Raw genomic sequence first — 15,486 nt, forward strand, 5'->3', positions numbered from 1 at the left:
GTCTGGTCCCACGGCCCCCGCTCCTCTAGATAAGGTAACGGCTGGTTTCAAAAAAACCAACATGGCGCTGGCCAAAATACTAAACTCGAGGATTCCAAACGGTCGTTCACAACCCGACAGGTGGCGTCACGGTGGGTTGCCACTTGTATAAACCTATAAGATGCGGACTTGGACCAATCTGGAAATTGACTGAAAGTTTGACTGAAAGTTTCCCCCATCATCACGTATTCTGCCTCTATGACAGCCGGAGGAAGTAACGATAAACTATTCATAAATCCACGATGGGAACCATCTTCAACTTCTTGAACCGTCCACTCGCTGCGGAGCCACATGGCACTGGTTGCACTGTGCGTGGTGGATGCATGCGGGTCAATTCAACCGCCTTCCCCTGGGTACACGTGTAAAACCCGAGTCCAGCCTACAACACCTCATCGTCGTCATCGTCAGTCTGGGGGACGTACATGTTCAGCCGTCACTCCTCTCTGAACAGAGGGATCCCTCATGAGGGCAGCATGTCACAGTTGGCACAGGAAGGCCTGAGCTCGGCACATTTAATTAGCCAGGCTGTCTCGGCACTGGACGGGTCGGATGGGACACACGCACGGTGACGACTCATCATCATCACCGAGGGTGCGGTTCTGCCGTGCTCGCACGTCTAAAAAGTTAACTGACGCATGGGCACCTTTCCCCCCCCCCCCCGGACTGAGTAGTGCAGCACCAGCAGCGGCTGACCTTTCTTTGAAAAGGAACACCCAAGGTGTGCTCCTGTCAGGTCTTTTTTTTCTTCTTCTTTTATCTACCAAAAACACAAAGACCTCACAGCTCCTCCACATGTTTGCATTTATCATTCAAGTCAATATGGCAGATTCAGAGGAGGGAGGGTGGAGAGGGGGTGGCGGCGGGGGCAAACATGACTGTTGCTATGAGAGAGAGAGAGCAAAAAGCAAAGTTAGGAGAAAACAGTTTGGAAGAAACCATTTCGACATCCCTCTCCATCCCTCTCCATCCCTCCCTCCCTCCCTCCCTGTGTGCAGTTCGCCCACCCCGCCTCAGCTGCGTGGTGAGGGGAGCCCAGTGCAGGCAGCCAGCAACCGGCGCGTCTCTGCCCACCAATCGGCATGCTCGGCTCAGAGCTCGGTGCAGAGCAGCTCGGTCTCGGCAGTCGGAGCTGCGGGCGCAGGGGAAACTGCGACGGCCGCGCCAAGCATCTTCCCAGGTATGCGTCTCCTCGCTCCTCTCTCCATCCCATCACGATGTCGCTCATATGTACACGCCCTGATGGTCCGTTATCTTTCTTGCACATGTCTTTTTTTTTTTGCAATCCTTTGCTTTGCAATGCTCGACTCGAGGGGGCTTATTTCCAAAGGAGGGGTGTGTTTTTTTTTTTTGCTGTATGTCTTTTTTTGGGGGGGGGGGCTCACGTCGCCGCGCGTGCATAGCGCAGCGCAGCGGTCCTCTTGGTAAACACTCACAGGAGACGCATCTGCAAAACCGCTCCTCGTTACGCGCGCGTCAACTTGCGCGCGCGCGCGCACACACACACACCTCAGGAAAAAAAAAGAAGAGATGCATGTTCGCCCTTCGACAAGATCCACGCCGGAGCTAAGGGGGCCCCCGCTGCCCCGCGGCCCGAGGCGGGGGTCTGCGCGCATTTCCCTTTTTTTTTTTTTGCGCCAACGTTGGTTTTTATGATTATGATTTGGCCAAGCGGGCGTTCCTTCAAAACATGAGCGCATGACTTCAACTTACAGTGGGTGTGCAGGTGGAAGAGGGGTTTCTCTTTTTTGGAAGGGAGAGGGGGGGCACTGGACCTGCGGCGCACAGGGCGGAGCAGGTATTATTGGGAGCTGATTGGGAAAATCATTTCATAGCTCAGTCAATTTTTTGCATGTAGGCTGAGCCACACAGCGCTGCAGTGTGAGACAGTAGGTCACACTGTACTGTGTCTACATGCACTGGGCAGCTATTCCTTCAACACCTGAGATGCATTATTGAGCAGCTGCTGTGTGTGTGTGTGTGTGTGTGTGTGTGTGTGTTATGATACAATGGATCTATTTCACAAATCATTATTCATTCATAGTCAGAGTTATATTTCAGGAAGGAGGGAGCTTTTAAAAAAAACTGAATCATGATTGACTTTGTGGACACTTTGTGCAGAACTTGTGCTTTGCATAAGCAGTTTTTTTTCATATTTTTCATGATAAGCCCCTCTTGCCCCCCCCCCTCCCTATCACTAGGTAAGATGTAGGTACACTCCCTCAGCAGTCAGGGTGGTGCTGCTGCCTTGCTATTGCTGATGTGTTACAGTGGCCACTACCTGTGCATATGCAGTCTGCTATACAAAGGCGCCTGTACGTTGGGGGGGGGGGGCTTGGGGTTGCCCCTCCCTCCTGCTCCTGCATGGGAGGGGTGCCTGGGTGGTTAAAACTCAATTTTTAAACAAAGTTAGACTCGTGCACATTCGACAAAGTTGTGGTGTTTTGTGTAGGAGCTGCACAGGCTGCACGGAAATCAGAGCAGAGATGGACTCGGCAATCATCAGTTGATAAATAGAAGTTTTTTCAAACAGCTGACCTTATTAATCTTACCTTTCATTGGCCACAGATGCGTCACAACCCCCTCAGCACTTCACTTAAAAATACACGTGTGTCGCAACTATCGATGGTAGTTGTGTGTTGTTGCTATGCAAAGAAAGAAAGAAGCAGAAGGCTCATGTGCCACATTCTCCCTGCGATCATTTGACCTTGTGCGTCTGGGTCACTCTGGTTCTCTCTCACACTCTTCGATAAAAGGAAGATGGACTTTTTTGTTTTGTTTTTCTGCCGTCCATCATGACTGCTCCTGGATGAGGCCCCTCGTGTTGATTGTGCATTAATAATCACTCACGCCACCCGTCCGCTACCAATCGAAGAGCTCGGAATAGTTCGGAAGGACTCTCATCAGAAGCTGTGATTTTTTTTTTGTTCTTTCTTTTTCGGCACGTCGACTTGTTTAATGTTATTTTGGGATGAGCTGAGGCTTCGTCGAGCGGGCGAAGTGACATCGACGGTGCCGTCGGCTCATCCGTCTTCACGTGTGTCGTCCCTGACAATGTGGGGACACACACACACACACACACACACACACACACACACACACACACACACACACACACACACACACACACACACACACACACACACACACACAGACACACACGCGCACACCGCGCACACACACACACACACGCGCACACCGCGCGCACACACACACACACACACACACACACACACCGCGCACACACAAATACACACACACACACACACACACACACACACACACGGTCATGTAGAGAGGAGATGTTTCTACTGAGCCTCACACATCTGGATAGTAATAATCATCTCCAGGTGAAAGATTGAATCTGGTGTTTTAAGTGAAATGAGCTCCCTGCAGGACCGAGGCGACACCCCCCCCCCCCCCCCCCCCCCCCCCCCCACCGCGAAGGGGCACGAAGTTAGGATGTGAGAAATGTTAAGGTCACCTTGAGGTCAAGAGGAGGGGGGGTGGGGACTTTTTCCCTCCAAATAGATCAAAACAAAATGATCTTTTATGAAAAAGTATATTGCGCACCAGTGATAAAAACAAAAACAAAAGATGAACTGATTAAGGTAAAGTTTTTTTTCTTGTAGTGTGTTTCCGAGCTGCAGTCATTCGTCCATCAATCAGTCCCCTGAAAGAAAATTGATAACCAACTCATTTGATAATATCGTTCTAGCCAAATATAAATATTTAACCGGTTCCATTTTCTCATGTAAAATGTTTTTTTTTTTCTGGCATGTGATAATGTGACTGTCGGTTTCAACAAAATGAGCAAGCGTGAGAACTTTGTGATTCACTTTACATACATTTCATGATTAATCAATCAAACGATAAGACGAGCAGGTTCATTGTTGAGTCTCAGCCCCATGCTCCAAAAAGGACCATTTAAAGTTATAATGACTGTAATCAATTCATATTTTGAAATCTTTAGAAAGTAAATATCATGAGAGGCATCGTGTTGCCCTATCGCAAGGTATTCATTATGTATCTCGACCATGAAAGAACAGCTTGTAGTGTAACTGTAGTCGTTTTTAAACATGCTGATTGTTCAGCGCATTCAGGTTCTCTGTTCTTGGAAACTTCAATATGTGGAGTCTTGGTCATGTCTGGTATTATATATATATATATATATATATATATATATATATATACATATGTTTGGATTATTGAAGTATTGTAGTTTAAACAAAACGCCAATGTGTTTGCTGTACACAACGTTGGCAGAAGTATTGACCCTAGTATTGAGGAGATGTTTGCAAGTCAACTCAGGAACGCTGTACTTGTCCTCTGGGCGACACCTTCATAATTGAAAAATGAAGAGAGAGACACAATTCAAGTCCGGGTGCGATTAGCCGGAATACTAATGCGGGCGAAGCCTTTGATCGACGATTTACTGTTTTATAATCCGTCCACCGTCGTCGTCCCCAGGTGGCACGGACCGTTTGAGACACCAATTAAGACATCGCACGCACACACACACACACACACACACACACTTTTGAAACTAACATTATTCTGTTCAGTATATACGTTCCAACATGTTTTCTCCCGAAATGAGCGGTTTATTAAACGACAAGGAGAAAAGTCATTATTGACTATTTTGGATATTTGATTCATTGTTGAAGTCTCTTCAACGTTCCCTTTGGTTTCCACTTTCCATTTGTGCTGATCGTCTCCTGTGACCGGAGCTATAACATGTACTTTGACTATTGTTTTGAAAAATCATTACGCAGGACAAGAACAATCGATTATCTGGAGACAATAATCTGCAGATCAATCTCTGGTGAAACAGTAGATTATGCCGTGTGTATTGGCAATTTTTTTTTTTGTCAAACACCTTCCTACAGTAAATTTGATCCACTTCATTGAGTGTTAAAGCCACTGACTCCAGTCGGAGAGAAGAGCTGTAAGGAAATACAGTAAATACACTTCTAGAGGTGAGGATCATGATATAATATATCATGAAGTCCTCAGCGAAAGAATTAAGATCCACGTCATGTGACTTACGCTTACATTTCATTTTCAATTTTGTTTTTCTTGAACTTCGATCCAGTTCGTATGAATCAGGGGCTCGGTCACTTTAATTACATGCAATAACAATAAATGTACCAGATTTTTTTTCCTTCTTGATGCAGTAACGACACATTGGCAACGCACCAACTTTCGCCGCACATGCTGACACAGCAGAGACAAAAGGGCCGTAGACATTATATTTAGTGATTTATGTCGGATATTCAATTTCCTGTGTGTGGGCATACGGCCCCCTTTTTTTTTTTTTTGCAGCTCTGTTGAGTTAGCAGGACGTCGTATAATGCAAACTGCACGGGCAGAGATTTCACCTCAGGAGTATCTCACGCAGATTGATCGTACGGCGGGGCGTTTAATCTTAGATGTATTTATTGAATGGGGCAGAATTTCTTTGTAGTGTGCACAGTGACTCTGGTTTATTGGAAGTGCAGCATTTAATATCTACACGATAGAAAAGGGGCAGTGTCCGGATGTTGCTCCGCATTGACCGGCGATTGCTAAAAGTGATTATATTGACTGTAATGACAAATGTTCCTCCTGGCACCTGAATGATAAATCCCATTGTCACCGTACTTTTACTCCAGACAAAGGGGAGAGAAATCATTTGGCCGGCTCAGTGGTTGAACGGACATGAAATACTCAGTAGTATTCAGCAGTTCAGCAGTTTTTCACTGTGAGAGGAATGTTTTTGTAAAGTTGGTAACGTGAAGGGTGTGGCTGATCGCAAAATGCTCTTGTCTCTGTTGAAAGAGGATGATCATATTCAGACAGTGAAACTGTATTAAAAGAAGAAGATGGTATCTTGAATTCTGCGGTGCATTTTGAACATTTCAGACTTGCCTCCATAATGTCTGTCCGCACAAAAGAGCGAGTTGCGCAAAGCACACGCACACTTTGGGAGAACGCTCACTGATTCTCTTAACTTGTGCTTTGTGAAAAATGAAAAGAAAAACGACCTCGATTCAAATGCATGCAGGAATAAATGTGTTCACACGTCACTTCCCCCCCCCTGTCCCCCTCCACAGTGATGGCCTCTGCTGAGCAGACGTGCTCCAGCTTCCACCGGCAGCACTGCGCATAAGGCAACACACCCCACCTTTGCCCTCCTGCCCCAGAAGTGAGAGCGAGAGCGAGAGCGAGACACCACCATGTACAGCGTGGAGGACCTTCTCATTTCGCACGGATACAAATTGCCCAAGAGCGGCCCTCCCTCCGCCACGCCTTACGACAAGCGCCCCGCGGACTGCCAGCGCGAGCTGGTGGACAACCGGGCCGGCCGGGGGACGCTGAACGGGTACGAGGCGGACCGGGGCGCGACCATCGCAGGCATCTACGGCAGCAGGCAGGCACTGGTGAAGGGCTACCCCGCCACCGACAACGAGAGCGGGGAGAGGATCCTGAGGAGGAAGGAAATCGGCATCGGTATCCTAGGTGACGCTCAGCCCTTGGGTGATTCTCTCGCCACGGATAGCGGGTGAGTGGGTTTTTCTTACCCCACCCCTCTTTTGCAATCCCCCACACCCCTTTCCCCCCCCCCCCCCTTTTCCCCCCCTCCTCTCACTGGGGCCCCTTCGGTATTGCATGCAAAACTGAGTCTGCACTGCGCAGGGTTTTCTGTCCTCCTCCTCCTCCTCCTCTTCCCTTTCCCCTCCTTCCAGAGCTGCAGAACAGAACAGCGTGGCTGCAGCAGCAGCAGCAGCAGCAGCAGCAGCAGCAGCACCACCGACGTATAGATATAGGAATCATGAAAGGTGCCTTTTCGCACTCGGGAGTTGTCTGCATGCCTGCACACAGAGGTGGCTCGCGTCCCTGTGGAGCCCAGATCGCGCGGCGGTAGCGTCTCCGCGGCCTCCGCAGAGGCAGGCAGATGTAAATAGCAGCGACAGAGGCGGCGGACGGAAAACCGGGGAGGACTGAACGCGCCTCGAGACAGGCGCGTAATCACCCCACTGTAAACACTGGCACACCGAATCACGCCCAGCACGTGCTCTGTGATGTAAGCATGTTGCTGGGCAAGTGTGCACAGCGTGGCTCCCCTCAGCCATACAGTAACGTACGCTGCTGCGGGTGATCCGTTGACTTTGCTGCTTGAACGTATGAGTACAGTGACGAACCCAGTGAGTCAGTGCAGTGCAGTGCAGTGCAGTGACGAGACGGGAGCTCTGAGAAGGGTGTCACTGTAATTCATTCATTTTTTTTGAGTTGTCTTTTTTGTTTGGTCTTGATATTTTTCACACTTACATTGTAATAAGTAAGGATGATACGTATGTAAGGTTACATTTTCATTTGGGTTTTTTTGGGGGGGGGAGCTGCTAACGGCAAAACATGGCTGTAGGTGTAAAATACCCTGAGAAAATACAATTATTGATTTATTTCATTTGAGAGATCTGATGGTTGTATTTGAGTTCCATGAAGGATCTCAAATCCCTCGTTCCATTTAACTGACAAACATGCTCGGAAGTGACGGTTTAATGCAGCAGTGCTGCTCGGCCGCAGCAAGAAAATTACCACAACTGCTTGAGGAAATTAGAAATTACAGTATAATTTAACAAATTACCCTCTTTAACACTAAGAAGTGATGCTCAGATTTTTAGCCTTAATCCATTATGATATAGTATGCCTTCTCTAGGATAATCATTTTGGAAGTGCAACATGCAGCTATATCATGCACTTAGGTAAATATTGATCTGTAACTAAAATGATCTCCAGGCGCCACTGCTTTATCACACGTGACTTGTCACCCAGTTGCCATTCTATGTTAGTTGGGCAATGCTTGTGATATTACATTCAGCAACATTAAAAAAAGACCCACTTCGTTTTTCCCCCCTTTATGTCCACATGGTGGATTGGCCTGCCATAAAAGTTGCATGCAGTATTTCCTAAAAGGGAACAGTTTGATCTTACTAATTGAGTTATGTGATCAATTAAACAGAGGGGGGGGGGGAGTTATTTTTCGTCAGATCATGTAATGGGCCACAGTCGTTTTCCAAATGACCAGCTTCTTAGAAAAGGTCAGCAATATTTAATATACATATCATATTGCAGTAGCATTACCATTTCGTAGTGTCTTCTAGGGAGTTGGGAGCCACTGACTCAAGCTCTTTCTTCTCATATTGTATATGTAGCTCTCCTTGATTAAGTTGCGCTGGAAAGCCAATGCTGCCAATGCCAAACACATGCTCGAGGCTGGCATGGACACGTTACTTAAAAGAGCTTTTGAGATTTGAGGCTTGCCACGTTTGTCTGTAACACTGTGGCTGTCTCATCAACACTGAACTTTTCTTTTACTTTTTAGGTTCTACGATGTCCCTAGTTTGACTTATTCAGAGCCGCTGAGCCATGACGAAAGGGATATTTCCTACTGGCGAAGGCGAGGCCAGGACTTCAGTATCCTCCTGGACTATGCCGATGGCAGGGAGCTGAGGGCCTCTGCTGGTGCGTGGAGGCCACAGGCCCTGATCGCTGCAGAGGAACACAGGGCAGAGAGGCGAGCGCAGCAGCTATGGGAGGACATTTCCTGGCTAAGGGATCCAGATGCAGCCCCTGGTCAGCTCAGGGTGACTGGGGAGAGGAAGTGTCAGAGCCTCGGTACAGAAGAGTGGAGGCCTGCTGTGGGCCTGGGAAGGCAGCTGTCGGATGGGGATGGGGACAGATGGGCTCAGGAACAGTATCGCTTGAGGACACCGGAGGGTTTTTTTCACCCTAGAACTAAAGCAAAGTCTCAGTCTCTCCCGAGAGTTTTATCACCTGATGGAATTGACGGCAGAGAGCTCATTCCATCCAGGCCTAGCCTACCTGATAGACAACAGAGGTTAAGCAGCACTGTCTTCTCTGGGCCCTATAGTAGGTATATCTATAGTGGTGCTGTTGGCAGGGAGCGTTGGGGTAGGAATGCTGGGCCAAGCAGCCATGTTGCACTTTTACCGAAGCCCAGGTTCAGCAGGCCTTTAAAGCCTCCATCATATGAGATTCACCAGCAGACTAGGGGTAGCGCAGAAATGCTTGCTATAGAACAGGGTGCCAAACAAAAAGATAGGTCTGTCTATTATCCAAGGGGTGGGGAGCTCAGACAAGACTATTACGCACAACACTCTGCCATCTATGGAATGGAGCCCCCTGGCTACATCCCACCCCCATCTTATAGAAGACCCCCTCTCCCTAGAGCAGTTTCAATCAACCGCAATGACATGGTGAACCTAAGATGGAGGGCGGAAGCTCTGCAGATGCACAGCTCAGATCCTGGAAGATGGTTTTCCAGACATGCAGGTGGTTCATGGCTGGAGCATTATGGAGACCGTGGTGGATCCTATCGAAAACAGGTGCATTCTGGACATGAAGAACAACCAGAGCATGCCCGTCAATTACCCACTGAAGACCCAAGAGTGAAGCAAATCTCAGGAGGGCTTGGCGGAAATTCTCTCACCGACTCAGACAAGATCCGTAACATCGACAAAGAGATTCCATCCGCTAAGATTTTAGGACAATCTACACATGATAGTGCCTTTCCTCCCCAACAGGGTCCAGCTCTCAATACTGATGGCCGCAAAACAGCTCTCATTGAAAACGACAGCAGTATTCGATGGTCTAACAGGGGAAGTAAAAAAAGTGACAGTGTAGCTTCTGATCAAAACCGTAGTCTGTTTTTTCCTTCATCTATTCTGGGTAAACCACCACCTCCCCCATGCAAGCCGGCTGATCAGGGTGTCTCTGAAACTGTGACAGAGGTAAAAAAGGTGGAGCTACCTGATCCACCAGAGAAAGACAAAAACAAGAATCTAAAAAAGAGACTTAGTGAGACAATTTTTTGTTTGGTGTCTGTCCCTGCTACTCCGCAGCTCACTGGGACAATCCGTGATCAGAATAACAACAATGAGAAGTCACCAGACCCAGCAGACAGTCCAAGTGATAATAAAACTGGCCACTTAACAAACCAAAGTCTCCAAAGCACATCTTCAGCAGAAGCTGAGCTGCAAGCACTTACTGGTAGCATAGCGAGCAGCAAAACAAGCAGTAGAGCAAGCAGCAAAATGTTTAAAAAGTTTCCCTGCAGACCCCCTAAAATAAACCATTACAAGGAGCTGAAACTGTCGGGATCCTGGCCTTCAAACCAGTATCGAGACCAGGAGACACAAACTAGCCCAGAGGCCCGAAAACCTGATCCTGAAAACAAGGAAGCACAAGAAGAACCTGTCCCTCCCGACACTGAAGACCCTCCTGACAGCAGTGGCGCAGTGGGCTCTTCCTTCACTTTTCCTATAAAGGGAGTGAAGAGTCTGAAACTGTCAAGCAACAGCGCCTTCTCCCTGACAGCCACCTTCTCCAACCAGCTGAACAAGAGCACAGCTCAGCAGCCAGCAGTACCAGCCTCAGGAAATGTGGAGGAGACCAAACCAGCAGCAAACACTGGACAGGAGGCATTTGAACAGTTCCTACTGAAACCGATCATCCAGCGGCCATGGGATGCCGTCAAAGAGCTTGAGACCATCAAAAAAGAAGTCCAGGATCAACAGCAGCAGCAGAGCAGCAAACAGCCCAGCGTTGATAAGTGCATAGAGGACCTCAATGAGGCTTACAAAGACATCTTGGAGCTAGGCACTGCCAGCAATAAAGTCCCCAATGGTTCTGTACAAATCCCTGAGCGTATCAAAATCCGATTGACATCAGAACCTCTCAACAAGCCCAGCAGCCTTAGACGCAGTGCAGTAAGCTGGTCTGTTGACCCAGAATACAGGGAAGTCAAGAGCGCCTTCTCCAGGCCTGCAACAAAATCAGTGACTTTCAGCAAGCAGCTTAGGGAGGAACTTCCCGTCCCACCTCGGGAGACAGGCTTTAGAGAATACAGGGTCATTTCGCACCTTTCGCGCAGACGGAGCAATGATGGCAGGACAGTAAAACTAGATCTGCCAGATGAGCCCATCGAAACACCACTTTGTGACTTCAGTCCAACAACGCACACCACATCAGCTGAGGTGCCCTGGGCAGACAGACAGCCCATGCAGGATGCCTCTACACTCACTAGTCCTCCAGATTATGAGGACATATGCCAGACTTTGCGTCACCCTAGAGACCCAACGGATGTCAATAAAGCATCCACAGGCAATTCAAAGCCTAATGACGCAGATTCTCTTCAAGATCCCAGTGCTGAATCAGAAGAGGATTGCCCTATTTGTAAACGAGAGCTTGAGAATCAGATGAGACAGGGCACACTGCCTCCACTGCATGAGGAGAACAGCTCAGACAGTTCAGCCAATCAAAATGGCAGTCCACCACAATGTGCTGCCTTAGAAAGTCCAGCAGAAGATTCTATAACAGAGGAGCCAAATGACTCAAGTCTGAATCAGTCAGGGTCTGATCCTTGTGCTGCAACAAGGGAGCAGCATTCATTGACACAGGAAAATTTGGGAGGGGATGAAAAAACAGACAGTGCTCAGGCAGTAAACTTTGACAATTTGGGTGCAGTTAATCTTGCTGAGAGCATACCAGCGAATGGAGCTACAGAGGCGAGCACATCCACAATATTAGCAAATGATGTGCCTGCAGACCCCCAAGTCACAGAGGAACATAGAGTCTGTGAAACAGTAGCCAAGGAAGTACAAGTAGGAGAGGATGAGGCTAGTATAGGGGAAACACCTGAAGGCAGTGCAGACAAAACTGAAGGGAAATATGAATGTGAGAGACAAGACAATACAATGCGTGATGACGAGCAGGAGCGAGAGAAGAAGCCTTCTGCTGTCCCAGAGCAAAGAGTTGTTCTACGGACTCATCTTGGGCGAGACCACCCAGGGTTACCAGAGTTTCCACCAGATAGACTGCCACTTTCAGTTCCCCCAAACCTAGACCGCAGGCTGTCTCTTAGCTTGGAGGGAGAGAGGCGGAGCAAGGGGCCATCCAACCGAATGGAGGCATTGCAGAACAAGCTGGCTATTTCTCCAGGACGGGTGGCAGTTGAGCGCCTGGCCCGGATGAGGGACGTGGACATTATGTATCGTATGAGGCGCCTCAGCATCAGGAGTACTGACTCTGGGGAAGGGGAGGCAGAGGGCGAGGGCAAGGATGAACAAGTTGAGGAGATCCACCTTGGGCCTCAGAAACACAAGGAGAATGACCAAGAGATCACCAATTCACAGCAGGTCTCCGTGGAGACAGTGTTACAAAATGAGGAGGAGTCATCTCTCTCAGGTAAAATTAGAGGAAATTAAAGATCTGAAGAAAAGTTATAGTCTTGTGTAAGTTGAGGTTAAAGACATCTCCAAAATATGGTGTCACTGTCCAAAGATGGAATAAATCTTTTACCCTCCTCGACAAATTCAAAGAAAACCGATCTTTCAAAAGTGAATTTTACTGTGATAGATATTGCAGTTTCGGTAATTTTTTTAACCTTGCTGATTTGGTTTAGATACTTTACATGAAAAAATTATACAATATTTGATATAGATACAAATAAACACTATTTCTGAGTGAATAATTTTCTTCTTTATATCTCAGAACCCCATGATCCCAGCCGAGTGGAGACTTTGTAGAAAGACTACGACCATCATCTCCATCTGAGGTTATTAGCTCCAACACTGTGACCTGGCTGCCTACTAGAATGCCTTCATCTCATTTTGACACTGAAATGGCCTTCTTGTCCGACAAGAGCATTGTGTACACCCTCACCCCTCGGAGCTGCGTTGACTTCTAAGAGTGCTGTTCCACTGCCAAAGGGAGGTACCCCTTTAACCTGAGGGGCAACTTCCACTCCGAAATCCCTCCCCGGCCTTCCCAAACTGACTACCCACTACCCCATCTGTCCTTCATCCCCAAGCCCATCCTCTTATAGGGTTTCTACTAGTTAGTCTTCTTGTAGCGGCTTTTCCTTTCTATTCAAACCTCCCTATGCTTTTCTCATTGGCAGACATTATGCAATTCTGTCGCGCATACTAGAACTTCTTAAATGTCCATAGTGAATACAGTTGAGACATTTTTTCGTATTCTGAACAAATCTGTATGTTTACAGGCGAGCCGTTAAGGATATGAATGTAAGCATTTATGTTTAACCTAGCATAGACGTAGAAGGGTTACCGTCACAAACCTGTTCTGTTGCATTTAACGTACACCAAAATAAACTGCGTATCTGATTGTTGTGGTGCGGAAACAGCTGTTTTAGAACTGGACATCACTGTCTCTGGCTCGAGAACTGTTTTGATTTTCAGATGAGATGAATCAGCCTTTCCTTTTTTTAAATTTCATGACATTCAACCCTTTCTCATTGCTTTTGTACACACTGCAACCACAACCATAACAAAAAGAGCTCTTCAATGAAGAGTGACTCTTTACCACATGACATGATGGATCAGTGACCTGTTAAACGTTACACTGGTTCTACACTGGAGAGGGAGAGTTGCCTTCTTTAACCAGGTGTGTATTTCCTGGTTGGATCAGGTGAAGTCTCTGCTTGATTGCCTGAACAATCTGGCCTGATCTGATGTTTGGCTCCCATTTCCAGGTAATTTCAGGAAGCAATAAAGGCACAGATAGTATTTGAAATGGTGGTCAGCAACTTTGATAAGTATTAAAGATTGATATAGGGAAAAAACGAACAGAAAAAAGATCCATAGAGCAATACTCTTGTATAAACAGCTCAGTGGTGGAGTGGAACTAGATGTAGGAACCATGGTCAAGAGTTTTAATGTGAGCGTGTCATTCAAATTATACTACAGGGATACGGAATTGTGTCAGGGTATATGGGCGCTTAACAGGGGGCGGGTGTTTACTTCATGATATACAGTATCTCTATGTTCATACATCTGTAAGCAGAAGACGACATTTCACGGAATATTTATTTTTTTGATCATCAAATTGTTAATGAGTTTGCATAATGTACAAAATAAAGTATATTTTAAATATTTTAAGAGATATTTTGTATTCAACCATGAAATATTATTTCTCCACGCTTATATCAAAAGCTGAAAGTATCATATGTCTGTACAGTATCATATTAAGAGTATACATAATTTTCTAGTGCTTTAAAAATCGAATGGCGTGACATTGGAAGGGATGACCCTGTGGTGTGCCTTGATCACACGATTCGGTTTCAGTGAGCGATTAGGGTTCATCAATGCGAGTGTTGACGTGATTGGAAACTTTTTGATTGTGCCATGATTTCCTATTTGATCGTGCTTTTTCATACGCTAACAGTGTCATTGTTGGAGTCTCCTCGTGATGTTTGATGCGTATATCCATCTCTCTGCTTTTATTTCCGATGTCGTTGGTCAGACATGGCCGCTGTCTTATTTATGTCTTTGTACGTCTTCCAATTCAGATCATGTATTGTTCTGTTCTGTTTCTTCAAAACTTGTTTAGAAATAAAAGTGGGACTTTTTTTCTTCCTTTTCCTTCCTTCTACCCTTCCTTTCTCTCCTCCGCCTAAATCCCTCTTTCCTTTCTTTGTTTCTTTCACTCAAAAGCGTGTTCATTTTGTGTAAATTGTCGTGCTGTCAGTAACACTTATTGCACTAATGGATACAATGCGGTATGCTATTCTTGGCTAAAAACCATGTATTTGCAAAAAGTATTAAAAAAATTTGAGATTTTTTTTTAATACAGGGGTTTTTGATAAATTAAAACCATAACTCAGAATGTAAATAATGACAAAAAAATCTTGTGGATTAAAAACAAATTTGCCTTTACATGTTTTTTTCCAGAACAGCAGTGTTGCATTGGTACAACGTATCAACAACAGATCTGTAGGAACCCATCACTGTTCAATCGTTCATTCAGTATCACTTAAATGTTATGTAGCATTTTTACAGTTGTAGCATTTTAATCAACTCAGAACTTTTGTCTTGGTATTTCAAACGTTTCTTGTAAATCTGGGTCATGTCGCCTTATTCTGTGTGCATTACATTATACTCCAGGCAATGCCAAATATTAATGTACTAAGCACTGTTTCATACCTTAGGTTTTTTACCAACAACTCGTTCTGCCATCCCTCTGGCTGGAGAGGTACAGTAGCATAGTTTCTGCTCTTCATGCTGTTCATCTGTAGGAACATTGAATCAAAGCTGTGAACTTAGAATAATATAAAAAGTATAGTTGTTTAAAAAAAAAAAAAAAAAAAAGAGTACAGGATGAGATTCAGTGTTTTAAAACAAGCCCATAGTCGGCATCATCACGGGGAGGACAAGCCGACGCGCCCATAATTACTAACATCCCATATTTCAATTCATTTTAAAGACAGAAAGGCTTTTGCCTCAGTCTTGTGTGTAAACTGCCCCTAACAACATTTGAATAGCTATTTCAGAACATATGCCCCCTCACCCAATAATTTGGCATGTCAGGTACACTTGAACATAGTGTCATTCGACTCTTTGTACTGCAGGTTATGTGCAACATGAAGTA

The 15,486-nt window shown here is 46.2% G+C and overlaps 1 protein-coding gene across 1 annotated transcript; it reads left to right on the plus strand.

Annotated features, from left to right (window-relative positions):
* Positions 1–1,110: 1,110 nt before the first annotated feature.
* Positions 1,111–15,236, plus strand: LOC118311612 (junctional protein associated with coronary artery disease). The gene is made up of 4 exons (XM_035635634.2): positions 1,111–1,216; positions 6,132–6,580; positions 8,402–12,285; positions 12,592–15,236. The coding sequence occupies exons 2-4, from the start codon at positions 6,255–6,257 to the stop codon at positions 12,624–12,626; spliced, it is 4,245 nt and encodes a 1,414-aa protein (XP_035491527.1). The 5' UTR covers positions 1,111–1,216; positions 6,132–6,254; the 3' UTR covers positions 12,627–15,236.
* Positions 15,237–15,486: the final 250 nt, after the last annotated feature.

Source organism: Scophthalmus maximus, chromosome 5, assembly GCF_022379125.1.
Source record: "Scophthalmus maximus strain ysfricsl-2021 chromosome 5, ASM2237912v1, whole genome shotgun sequence".
Lineage (NCBI taxonomy): Eukaryota > Metazoa > Chordata > Actinopteri > Pleuronectiformes > Scophthalmidae > Scophthalmus > Scophthalmus maximus.